Below are 13,217 nucleotides of genomic sequence, written 5' to 3' on the forward strand. Positions count from 1 at the left end.
CCCCACATTACTCTACATTTTCTTAAATTAATGATTTAAAAAAAAAATCCAGTCAGGAGGATGGTGCTGTAATAAATGTGTTTTAACCAGGTGTTAAATACATGTGTATTTGTCATGTAATACGATTACATTTGTAAAGAGTGATGTGGCAAGAGGCAAAACTGCAATTACAACATAAGCATGTATAATTTAATTACTAGAGGAGTACACATACTGCACGAGCTGAAATACACCATTTGTGTGAATGAGAACATTTATTTCACTGGTAATTTGGTGCAAATGAGAGAAAGTGAACTCAGAGGTGGTCTGGGGAAAAAAAAAAAAAGCCAAACCTGCTACAAACATGAGAAAAGATAAGAGGCATCTACACATGACTGTTACAAATTTATTAGACCATCTGAGCAGATAAAATAGATTTTCTCTACACTGAGCAGAAAGTGTCACAGGACATTCGCAATTAAACCTATGCAGTCTTGCCGTTAGTTTGTGCGAGACTAAAACAAGTTCTGATTTAGGAATCAGCTGCAATAGTGGCAACGATTTTACAACAAAAGAACACAAATGAACGATATGGGTAAATTTGGTAAAAGATGAAATATTTATAGAGACAGAGATGTAACAAAGAAAAGTGAGGCTTTCATCCTCCCTCACTACATCTTTTACCAGGAATTAGATTTTCAGGAAAATTCAAGTAAGTTTTCCACAGGTTATCATTATTTTTATTCACATTTACATACCATAGAAATCTGTAAAAGGCAACTGAAGAGGCACAGTGAATGCATATCTGAACGCAACACTAAACGCAACGATCAAACTTGACATCCCGAGCAAACCAATACATCCAGTATAACATTTTCCCTTTTTTTTTTAAAAAAAGTGCACTTACAGCCGTTGCAGTGTGCGGTTTATTAAAAGAACAAAACAAAACAAAAACAAAAAAAAAAACAGTAAGGCAGCGTGATTTCTTCTCAGAAAATAAAAATAACACTCCAGTTACAAACGGAAAATGTTCCCGTAAATACTAAAAGGAATCTAAAGGGTAAAGAGGAGAATACTTTAACAGAGTGTGCTCCTTCCTCTCACCAAAATCTGAGAAAGTAAGATATCGGTGCAGATTGGTGCACCAATAAATCCACTCACCGACACTTTGACCTCATTCTAAGGTTTCCTTAGACCTCTTACATGGCATACGAGCATCATAGTGGGAGATCTGGACTCTGTCTTAGAGCTGACTGGGCACAAAAGGCACAAAGAGTATCTAAAAAGGCAGAGTTTGTGTCACAACCAAGGCATCAAGCCCAAACCTTCCTGCTTGCAGTTCGACTCTGGTGGTTGCGTGGACACGTCTAAAGGTGCAGCTTGTTCTTAAGGCTAACGTCGGTGCAGCTCCATCTGATTTCACGGGCAACAGTTGAGCGGCTGCCCCGCCTCCTTAGTGTGTCGGGATGTGATGGTGGTTGTGCTGCGAAGGACCCAGGAATCCGAGCCTTTGCTTGTTCTTCCGCTGCTCCGTCATCTGTGGAGCAGACAGACAACACAATTAAGCTGGAGTGGCTTTTAATTCTGCACGGAGCAAACACATTACATGCAGACCTGTGTTTGCTCTGTAGTTGTTCTAGTGCCCACTTGAATGCGCAAAACAAAATAACCCCATCGGCTCACGTGTAGTTAGCACCTTCCAGAGGGATGTTTGTTCATTTATCGGCGCTACGATCGGAAAGTTAAGGAGAAACTCGCGTTCACTGATCGTCAGGAAGAATGTCATAAACTTTTTGTTTTGTTTTGTTTTGTTTCAGGGTGGAACAAATAATATCAATGAATTTTAAAAACAAAAACTGGCTGAACAAGACTGAATTTCAAATCTACATAACACCAAAATTATAAAAATAAGATCTGGTATGTAAATGCACTCCGTTCGCATGTTGTCCCCCCCCCCACCTCCCTGACTCTTATAAAAATGCTGGAGTTCATGAAAAGTTGTTGAATCCTACATGCTGATCTGGATTCAAAGTAAAGTCCAGTCTGCTTCACAGTTTCAACCAAGCTGATGTTAATTTTAAATGCCCAAATGAAAACATTTCAACATGGCACTTCTCCCCGTCTACTAGACCGACTAGCATCGGCGCTACGGACAGCAAAAGAAGTCCTCGGCATGATACTGCCACTACCAGGGAGCTCTCAGGATTAACAGCCTCACATCGACTTCTCCAAACACTCAAGGCAAAGCAGCTGAACATTTGTCCCGTCTGATCTTTCCCTCCAGAAGGCAGTAAACTTGTCAACGTAGGAAGATGAGAATTTCAGTCATTTTTGAAGAAGGAGCTACTTTCATTCGTCGGTAATCTCTCGGTCTGTGTTGATGTCTAATTTGCTTCACTTTGGACACCGCTGCTGGTGTTCCAGAATATTCTAGTTTATGGCAGCGTTGAGCCTTTGGGCTTCCTGAATTAATTTGTAACATCCTGACTAGGAAGGCATGAAATGATTATATGACTGTTAGATATTGCAATGATAATATTGGTTGCAATTAATATCATCCTGACATCCACACTACTATCTGTGAGATTTAACATCTGTGTCACTAAACTGAATACTCCTTTACAACTCCATCTAACTGGCCATATACTTAGTATACGGCTGGCATGCAGAGTATGAATGCATGCCAGCAAATTAGGTAAAAAATTATGGCATCAAAAGAATGCTTTATGATTGCAGTTTAATGAACTTTACTATTGGAATCACAATAAATAGTTCAGCTTTCTTCTTGTACAGTTTGTGTCAGATCATTGGAGTTTGGATACACTTGGGTTTTCCACCACCACAGTTGTTCAGAACACCAATCACAATTGGTTGAAATGGTAAAAGTAGGTCAATATGACCAACTGTGTGTAGAAGAGTGACCAAATATATGCCTGGACCTTGTTTTAATCCAGTTTTTGTTTAGGAAAAAAAAAAAAAAACAAATAAGCACAGAGGCTTTATGTTACATGATCATCCCACTCTGGGGGAACAAAATGCTTCAGATTCAATGAAAAGACTAAATTAATACGACAATCAGTGCATCTAAATGTCTGAATTGGCAAATATGGAATATTCTCATAAGTAGAGTAAAAGGAGATAGCAATGTGTTAGCATAAATAAATCACGATTACTGCTATAAGTCCCAATTTCTTTTAAGGTTCATTAAGAAATCTGACAGTAAAGTCTCACCCGTTTTGACATGCATAGATTCATCCCTGGTGCTCAGCGAAGGACAATATATGTTGGAAGTACAGCAGTCAGGAGTGCATGATAGCTAGATTTAAATTGGACCATCTGTACTGGCCTCAGAAAAGATTTAAAGATGAAGCATTTGTGTCTTTGCCCAAGGGGGCTCTGGCAGCACAGAAACTTTATTGTTACACGAGGGGCCGGCGGGCGGCAGGAAGCTGCTGCCAGCTCTACAGGCCGCCGAGGTCAGCGGAGGTTGTTGTTTTGTTTGCTGGAGTGTGATCCTCCCACAGCAGGAGCTGTTTTTGCACATCTGGCAGAAGGGGGAACAAGGACGGGCCTGTGCCTGCGATCACATGCAGGGTAGGCAGGTGATGGGAGTGATCGGTCACACTGCAGCAGCGCAGCTAGTCATCCAAACAGCCAGAGGCTCGCTGGCGACTGTGTTTGCAGTCGAAATGATCGTCACCCGTCACGCTCCGTCCGGCGGAGGCTGATGGGAATCGTCGACCTTACTTGGCTCAGAGCAGATTTATGACGACATGACGTTGAGCTTTTCCTCTGCCGGCGTTTCAAGGTTTAAAAAAAAAGAATAACATTCGGGGAGAACGCGGCAAAACAAGCTGCCGCACAAATGATCAAACAGCAAACAGGAGGAATTAGTTCATCTGTTCACCAGGTCATGATACAACATTGAAACTTTGAAGCCAGGCTTCTTTGTGCAGGACTTTAATAAAGTCAAAGACTAGATGTAATTGCCTGAGCTGACTGGGAAGTACGGGGAATTATCTGTTTTACATTACAATTTATTTCCAGTTACAGTATGGATAAAATGTAACCGCTGCTGAGACACCAAGTGAAGAGTTACTGAATTAAATTGAATTAAATAGGATTTACATTTTACTAAGTTTGAAATAAACTTTCCGTTGTATGATTAAGTAGTAGATTTGTTAGATCTCAAAAAGTTAAAAATGCAAAACTGAAAAAAAAGAGTGAAAAAACAGTGACACTTTTTTATTTTTAATTTCTCTGCAAATATCACCTTTTATTGATATTTGTTAATACTCTCTTGGAACCCTTATGATTAATCATATCGAGAATACCATCATTAATTAGATTTTATTGTTATCAGGATAAATCCAGATCCTAATCAAGTAAAGAAAATAATGATGATAAGCCCATACGATAAATGCCCACCTCTACACTCAATACCATGAATATCTCTTTAATGAACTTTGTATCACAGTCCTTTTCTACACTTTTTCCTTCCGCTAAACTTTACATCAAAATGTCTGGATGCAGCGCCTTTCCAGCAACAATATTTTAAGGCATACAAGTCAGCAGTTGTACCAATGATTGTGTAATGCAAACTTGTAGCCCCTTTGAGAAGGACTAAAAGTCGCTTATAATAATGACGTTGCGTAACATTACACTCTGTGTGTGTAAAAACCATTTAGCATACACGAGTTTCGCTTTTTAAACCAAATTATTTGAGTTTTTAGGCTTTTCAATAAGTTGAAGTAGAATGTGGTTGAGAACTCGAGGGCTCTCAACTCGAGGGCCCCTGCTGGCCTGAGGGTTGCAACAAGTGTCTTTCTTTGCTTATGACTTGGTCCGGCTCTAAGAATCAATCTGAAGTGACACTCTACCTGTTCTTTGAGCTCATACAGCTGGCTCGAGAGCTGCGACACCAGACAGACGGTGTTCTCCAGTTTCTCCTGCAGGGATCGGATCTCGTTCTGCTCATTGTCTCCCTCGTTGCTCACCAGAGACATGGCTCTCATGCGAGGGAACCAATCCAAGTTCTTCTCCTGCAGAAAGTAAACGCCGGCGTGACGAAGGTGAACAAAAACCCAGACAATAAGAGCATTGATGCAACCGATTTGCATTTACACAGGGAGCGTCTCAGGGTCACAGCCGTCCTGCAGGAGCAAAGTAAATAGAGAAGTGGTGGTTAGAGGGTTTAACATTAATCATCTCATCAGAATGGAAGAGGCTCCGCGTAGAATATTTAAAGCAGCTCTGCCGTCTCCAGGTTACTGCACACAGCAGTAACACACTAAATGAGGAGTAACTGGCATTTCAATTCTCACCCACACCACAAACACACCGCGGATGTGGGGATGAGTCACTGTCGTCCATCAACAGCAGGACATGAAGCACGGTGCAACTTATAGGAGAGAGTGTGTGTGTGTGTTTCAGCATTTCTCACCTTGTAGGGCCCATTTTTCTAACAAATAGTTCATTTAGAGGACCCACAGCATGGGCCCCATAAGAAGAACTGCTGTTTCGCATAAGGATCGAGGTTTGGCTATAGAGGTGAATGAGCACAGAAAGAAATGCCGTGTGTGTGTGTGTGTGTGTGTTTGGACGCTCGTATGCAGAATGTTTTAGATCTGTTAAAAGTGCTGCGCAGACCAAACCGGCTGCAGCAAAGCTTCTGGACGACCGAGGGTAAAATACACCTATAGAATTATGTAACGCGCCTGTGTTTGTGTGGGTGTGTGCAGAGCTGGAAACGGACCTGGCGGACTGTGAGCAGGAATGTGTTTAACGACATGCGTGCTCTTGTGCAAAGTGAGATAGGTGTCACAGATACAGATGCCATCAGCTGACAGTTATGCAATATTCTCCCGTCGGTTCGGCTGATAAAAATCGTTTACAAGGCGCCGGTAGCCGGATTTGACTGGCACCACAATGAGTCCACTGGGAGCAGTGAGTGAGGTATGCTCCCACCTCCTCTTATATAAGAACAGACTGCAGGCCGAGATGGAAGGATGAGGGTGTGAACCGCCGAGGGAGGACATGAGGGGAGTTTAGGTAGAGGGTGGATGGAGATGTGGTGGCTATTTGTTTTCCTTGTTAACAACTTTATCTCACTTAGGATGGAGATGCAATGATAGTTTTGCCCTAAGAACAACTACTAAAACAGTGAATAATTTGATAGAAGCCTGAATCTGAGCAACTTAATGTGATCATTGGGACGGCTGAGGAGAGCCAGAGTTTAGTTTAAACATTTCTGCTTTAAAATAAATTAAAAACATCATGTCACAACCACATGGTGGAAAAATATACTCAAGCAAAGATAGAGAAAGAAGTTCTCATGAAAAATAGAGCACCGGGTTTCTAGAAACTTTTGGTAGCAGATGAAGTCGTCAGAATTGGACATGAAAAAAGTTCAGCAGTGGCTGCAGATCTTTAGTTAAGAGTGGGAGGTTTTAATTGCCGCTAAACTCCATTGAAAAAAAAAAAACATTCATTTTTATTGATTTATATACAAAGCTATATGACTAAACATTTAATGAAATAATTATATAAATACTGCAAAATAGAAAGAAGTATCAATGACAAGGCTGAGAAAACTGAAAACAGTTAATTAAACCATGCAAATTCTACGGTGGCAGGATTTAAATGTGAAGCTTATTAAAAGTGCAGTTATTTAAATATTTATTGAAAGTTAGATGTCTTTTAGATTCTCGTCATTAGCATGAAAAATGCCCTAGAAACATTAGAAGCAATCAGTGCAGAAAGAAGATTCCTAGAACTTATATTCTTATTCTGCTGTATTAAAGGAGCTGAAAGTTCGGTTCATTTAAAAAGGTTACAATCAGTGCGCCACATTGCATGACATTAAACGAAAGATACAATAAGAAAAAAAGGGGACAAACAAAATCATTTCAGAATGTAAATGACTTAATATGCGATTTAGTTTTTTTACTTGCGTCTCTTTTTTTCTTAGATGATGCAGCTTTTTGCTACACTGACCCAAAAGCTACTTGTTGAGTCATAAAACCCTGCAAAAGGTCTTTTTTTCTCATAAATATGTCATTGACTAAAGTAAGCTTTGAGAGGGGCTAAACAAAATTTCTACAAACAGAACAAAAATAATCTAAGAAAAAAAAAATTATGCACAAACAATAGAAGTGAGCATTTAGAACAATTATTAAAGAAATGTACTACATTACATAGTTTCCCCTGAGATATTTGGACACAATTATCCTCTTTTTTTAAATGTTTTTTTAAAAAATGTTTTTAGCCAAGGGAACTTGAGTAAAAACCAAAACTAGTTTTCTAATAATGATTTTATTCATGTAAAAATAAATCTCTTAACCCAATAACTGCTGCTGCTGCTACCTGGGGCAACAAATGCCTGCTGCTCACAGCAGAACCATCTTAATGGAGCGCTATCGGAAGGTTTTGAGCGTGATTGGATAGTTTCAGGCGACGTCACGACAATCATGTCGTCCAGTCACTTAAAAATCTTTGTTATAATTTTTCTTTTTGGTCAGAAAAGGGTTTTGTCTTTTTTTCCTCCTCCTTATTGAATCCTGAGGAATGACGTTAGCTGAGCTGAATGGGGCTTGTTGTTATTTAGATGTTGCCCTGGATTCGTCTGCAGCCTCCTGAGTGAGCTGCTGATGTGCTCCTGGAGTAACTTTGGCCACCAAACCAACAAGTACCCCTCTGTTGATTTATTGTGGGTAAAGACTCTCTCTGTGGTTCTATGGAGTAAAAGGACCTTAAGAAAGGGTTTTGAAACTCTTTAAAGACTGATAAATGTCAATGATTTGGTTTCCTTGTTAAACACATTGTCACACCATGCTGCTGTATTCAAGTGACTTCTTGTTTCTACGCGTCAGACAGTAATTAGGGCTGGATGTGGGTGGCGAAACTGAACTCAGCTCTGCAAAGCTGAGCTTAATGACAGTTAATTAGTGTTTTAACAAACGGGTTTATTACATTTTCACACAGAGCAAGGCAGGTTTGGATAATAGCCTTTTAGCTTAAAATAAATAAAATTATTCTTTCAAAAAAAAAAAGCGCTTTGAAAGAAAAAAAGCCCAAACAGAAGATTAGTAAATAGTACGCTTTTTACAAGTCCAGTTGCATTCACCCATTCACACTGATTCAAGGATTTTTCCTTTTACAGCTTTCATTTGTAATAAAGACATGTACAGTATCTCTGCCAGATTTCTAAAGAACAACAGGTTCTTCACTAATTAAATTTCTCCTTGCCTGTTTTTTTTTTATATACTTTTGGCTCCATAATATGAATCCATTGAGTCTAAAAAAGCCTGTCCTAAAATGTTTTCAGCTAATTGGAGCCTTGGGCATCAAGGGGAACTAAAAACAAGAATAGTTTTATTTTTTTTTTTTTTTACAATTTCCAAAGGACAACGATGGCTCTGTGGACTCAGAAACATCCCTGGAGCCGAGGGCCATCTTATGCTTGATTTAAATGACCCATTACTGATGGGATTATAATTTTAAACGCCAAGAATAGTCTTTTTGCATGAAATCACTCCCGCTGGTTCAGGAGTCACTGCCTAAATCAGGAAATGCAGTCGGACTGGGACCGTGCAGAACATGACATTTTAAACCAATGTCTTGCTGCTCAACGTTGGACTGTACATCCATTCAGTTTGTGCTGTACAGTACGGCTTTATTGTGCTTTCGCAGATCACTTTAAACACACTCTTGGGCACAACCTCACAGATGTTTACTTTGTTTGTTTTTTTTATTTTCAACTGTAAAACAAAGAAATCATTTAAAACACAAATAACACTTCCAGGTCAGATCTGATGCATTTGTATACAACAACTGGTTTGCTTTAGGTTCGTATAAATAAACTTTTTTTTTTTAAATAAATGTTCTTGATCCAAGAGCCTTTGACAGTTAATATCTGTCACACCTACTTTTTACAATAGTTTGAAAATCCTTAAAAAAAAAATCTGATCATTTAGTCAGAAATCATGTGAAAAGCAGGAATATTCTTCTCGTGCTCTTTTACAAAAAAGACTTCTGCTATATATAGAGCTTCTTTTGACAGAATCACTGACAATACTGTTTTATACACTGAAAAGGTTAATTTTTTCCAAATAATTCCTATATGTACATACAAGAGTTAGCCATGTAGTTCTGCAGGAAGTTTTACTTTTAGCATTTTTATTTAGAAGGGTTTTGATAGATCCAACCAAATATTTCTAAATAATCTAATTCTTCATTGGCTCAGGCGGTCTGTGTGGCACCTGCTGAGCAATAGCTTTTGATGGTTTATATGTTTAGTAAAAATATTAGCAGAGTTAAATATTGTTGTTGTTTTTTTAAGTAATAACTGAAGATAGATCTCCTTGCAATGACACTTGAATAGCAAAAAATTGCTTAACAAACGTTAACTGGATTAAGGATAAAACATTTGCAACTTGCTGGAAGTTTTTATGCAAAGTAGAACTATTTATAATCTAAAAAAAAAAATTTAAAAATTGCAACAGTTGGCAAGGTAAACTATGCCAACAATGCTATCTGCCAATAAAAACGGCAACATTTCACAATTATATGTTCTGCATTATGGTTTCATTAACATTTTTAAGCAAAACGTTTTCTGTATTGCATCTTTTCTGTTCATGTCTCTTACACCTGCGGTGAGACATCGTGTCTAATCGTAAAATAATCAGTTACTATTCGTGACACAGTAGTTTGTTACACTGCTAACAAGTGATTTTGTGGCTAGGTAGAGCCACTCTAAGTACATTTTATATATTAAAAGAAATGAAATAAAAATGTAATAGCAGCAGACAATTTTTAGCTTCCTTAATTTACCTTTACAAAAATAAGACCTTCAGTCACTTTTGTTTCTGCTTTTGCAACAGCTAGTGTGTGCCGCATGGTAAAAGAGGAGTCCATGAACTGACGATGTGTCTGCGTGTATGTAAGAAAAAGAAAGACAGACGGAGGATGAAAGAGAGAAGGACAGGAGAGCACGTGCTCTGCAGGGCTGAGCTATTAGCAGGCCACTTGAGATGGGTTATGTAACGGCGTTGTGACTGCTGCTGCTGCTGCAGTACCTGCTAGGCCTGTAGTCGCTGTCATAATTTTACACACAAACACCCGCACACTCTTACTGACTCACCAATTCAAATCCAAACACACCGACAGAACAGACACTTTGAGTAACATGAGCCGACTCTCCGGCTTGGCACCGCATCACTTTATGCTGCGAAGCAGATGCAATCAACCTGAGTCAGGAGTATGTGCTCCTCTCTGTGTGTGTGTTTTAGGTCATCAGGTTTCCACTCTGGAAAGTTATTTTTTCCAGTTTCCAATCCGGCTTTAGCAGTAAAGCACTTTAAGAACACCATATCGGACTAAAGTGGCACACATGTTAAAAAGCTACCAGGATGAATTAACAGGGACAAGATGAATCATACAATAAAAACAGAAAAATGGCAGAAAACAAAATATAGCAAAAACCCAAAGTAAATAAGGTTTAAGAAATCACTGAACTAGAGAGAAAGATGAGGTCACTCTAATTTGCAGTGGTGGGAAAATGCTACGCTTCGCCTTTGACGCACTGAGGAGCGGCTGATCAGCTGACCTGAGGGAAAGGAGGATGTTTAAGATGGGAACAGCTCAGAGAGGTAGGATGTGGCTTTAAAAACAAATAAGGATTTTAAAACAAATGCTCAAATGTGCAAGCAACAAGTAGAGCAAGGCTGAAACAAGAGGAATGTGCTGATATTTACTTGTGTGACTTTAGAAGAACTTCAGAGTCTCATTCCAACTCTTTAGTGCACAGCAACACAATTGAGGTTAAAAATATTGTTGCAAAAATAACGTTGACTAGTTTTCTCTGAATTGAGTTTTGAGGGAGGGAAATGATGTGGGTCGTTCTAAGAATCAAGAATTCTTTATTGTCATTAGGTGTTCACATATAATAACATTTCACAACAATAAGGCAATAAAGTGAGGCAGGATGTATAGAAGGACGCGAGCATCACAAACCTTTGACACAAATCAGAGTAACAATGCTGGTCAGAACTGGAGCAAAAATTACAACTTGAATCCTGCCCATCATTTTGTGTTTGGGATGCATTTTTTCAGAAGTGATCAGTCACTCATAGTGTAACGTATCATAACGGCATCACTCTTTTTAAAGATGTATAGAAGGAGCAATGTTTCCATGCAGTAATCCACAATGATTTCCAGGCCCAACCAAATGGCTGTTTAGTCTGTTTTTGCAACATATTAAGTACAAGAATATAGATCTATTTTAGGAGTCGTATATTTCCCTGAAGAGGACTAAAACTCCCAGAAGGCTTCAGTATCGGTGGGGATATTCTTCTTTCCTCTCTCTCATTTATGCCTCCACCAGTGTGATCTTTAGCATTTTGGGAAATCTAGTTTTGTCTGGTGTGAGCATGTGCCGCTATGAGACTCCGACTGGCTAAATATAAAATTATCATATTACAAGAGTTACATATTTATTTATCTGCTGTTACTTCACACAACTCTTTGGGATAGGAATATTCCACACATTGCTTGTGTGATGACAGTAAGTATGCAATATGTTGTGCTGCCCTAGTTAAACTTTTATTGCAAAGATAATGTTTTATGAAGTCAAACAGTAAATGGTGAAAAAAAAAAAAAAACTAGTGCCATATTTTACTCTCCCATGTGTTTTCCTGCTTTGCAGCCTGTTAGACGGTGTTAATTTAAATTCCTGACTCATCATTACCTCACCTCCCAGAAATACCCTGGCCAGGCATCAGAGAACAGACCTGTTGGAAGACCCACCGGTGCATATTAATTCAATGTCTGTCACCTGTTTGTAATGCAAATTGTTCCTTATAACTCCGCTATTCTTATGCCCATCACAGACGAATGTTAATCACAAAATGTGCCATTATGCAGCTCGGCTTTATCTGACTCCATTAGGAGAAGCCCTTCTTGCTGCCCCTACATCCTTCAGCTTGTTGTCCGTGTCTCAATGCAGTTACTTATTACGCTGATAATAATAGTGCTGGAGCAGGTTTAATTACCATTTAACTGCACTGTGTCCCAGCAGGTTAGGAGCTCGCCTCAGTTGAAGAGTACCTGGGCACTGAGATCCGTCTCCCTCCAGCAGTAGGAGTGAAGGAGAATAAATTGGGATGGCTGGCACTGGCCTGGGGGCTCAGACTTGTTTTCACCAACACTCATCAGTTGGTTCTGTAGCAGAATCTCCAAACGGTCTGACTCAGGAAAGTGGTGCAACTTTCAGACTGTAGAACTCAAATCTGTATTCTCATGTGCTTCTAAAGCTGGTAAAGCTCAGCAGCAAAATGGAAATCAGGCTATTTTCCTCAGGAATGATAAAGACTGCATTGTACTTCCTTGCAAAGCTACAACTAGTGTCCAACATCTAAATAAGTACCATCTATGTGTCAACATATCGAAGGTGCAACTTTCACAGTATATCAAATTGCACTAAAAACATCCAGCGGCATTAAAAGCGTGTGTTCAGACTCACTGCAATCATCTGGGCCACGTAGCTCTCTGGGCCGGTGTACTCTGTCGGATCCTTCACCCTCACCAGAACCAGGAAGTAAAGGTAGTGCCACATGTTGTGTTCTGATTTGATGTGCTCCTCAAACGATACCGTCTTGTTGTCAAATTTGTCTCTTTCCAATCCTGTGTGACGTCAATAACTCATCAACAAGTGTTCTTCTAAAACATGCCATTTTCTACAACGCAGCCTTTGCCTCCAGTTGGCAGCACTTACCACAGATGAAACAGGATGTTTTGAGAATCTCCTCCTTCCTCTGCTTCTCACTCCTCAAGTCGGCAAAGGTGTCAATGATCACGCCAAATATCAGATTAAGCACAATAATGATGACGATGAAGAAGAAGAGAAGGTCATAAATGACTCGAGCGGCAAACAGAGGCTCCTGGAAGGTTAGGGGTAAAAAAATATATATACATATAAAAAATGGAGACAACACATCAGTTTACCGAAGCAATCAAACCAAAAATAAATAGAAATGTTTGGACTATTTCGGCACAAATGGACACAAAGAGGAGAAAAATAATTTTAGGATGGTCTGACCTCTTTGGATGGTCTCCTGAGAATATCGCCCACACCCCCCCCGTTGCGTAATCCTTGGTTCAACACAGTGATTATGCACATGCGCAGCGTGTCACACACGCGCTCCACTTCATCATCTTCATCTGCAACAGCAACATATTAA

General features: G+C 39.5%; 1 protein-coding gene across 3 annotated transcripts in view; it reads right to left on the minus strand.

Annotated features, from left to right (window-relative positions):
• Positions 1 to 372: 372 nt before the first annotated feature.
• The window catches only part of itpr2 (inositol 1,4,5-trisphosphate receptor, type 2), a 62,519-nt gene continuing 49,674 nt past the window's right edge, over positions 373 to 13,217 (minus strand). For all 3 annotated transcript variants that reach the window (XM_007545529.2, XM_016668048.1, XM_016668049.1), the window contains 5 exons: positions 13,076 to 13,197; positions 12,752 to 12,917; positions 12,500 to 12,660; positions 4,860 to 5,021; positions 373 to 1,516 (listed from right to left, as the gene is read on the minus strand). In XM_007545529.2, the coding sequence (XP_007545591.1) occupies positions 1,433 to 1,516; positions 4,860 to 5,021; positions 12,500 to 12,660; positions 12,752 to 12,917; positions 13,076 to 13,197 (695 nt within the window). In that variant the 3' untranslated portion in view covers positions 373 to 1,432. The remainder of the gene's footprint in view (positions 1,517 to 4,859; positions 5,022 to 12,499; positions 12,661 to 12,751; positions 12,918 to 13,075; positions 13,198 to 13,217) is intronic.

The sequence above is a fragment of the Poecilia formosa genome, unplaced genomic scaffold, assembly GCF_000485575.1.
Source record: "Poecilia formosa unplaced genomic scaffold, Poecilia_formosa-5.1.2 Scaffold13, whole genome shotgun sequence".
Taxonomy (NCBI): Eukaryota; Metazoa; Chordata; class Actinopteri; order Cyprinodontiformes; family Poeciliidae; genus Poecilia; species Poecilia formosa.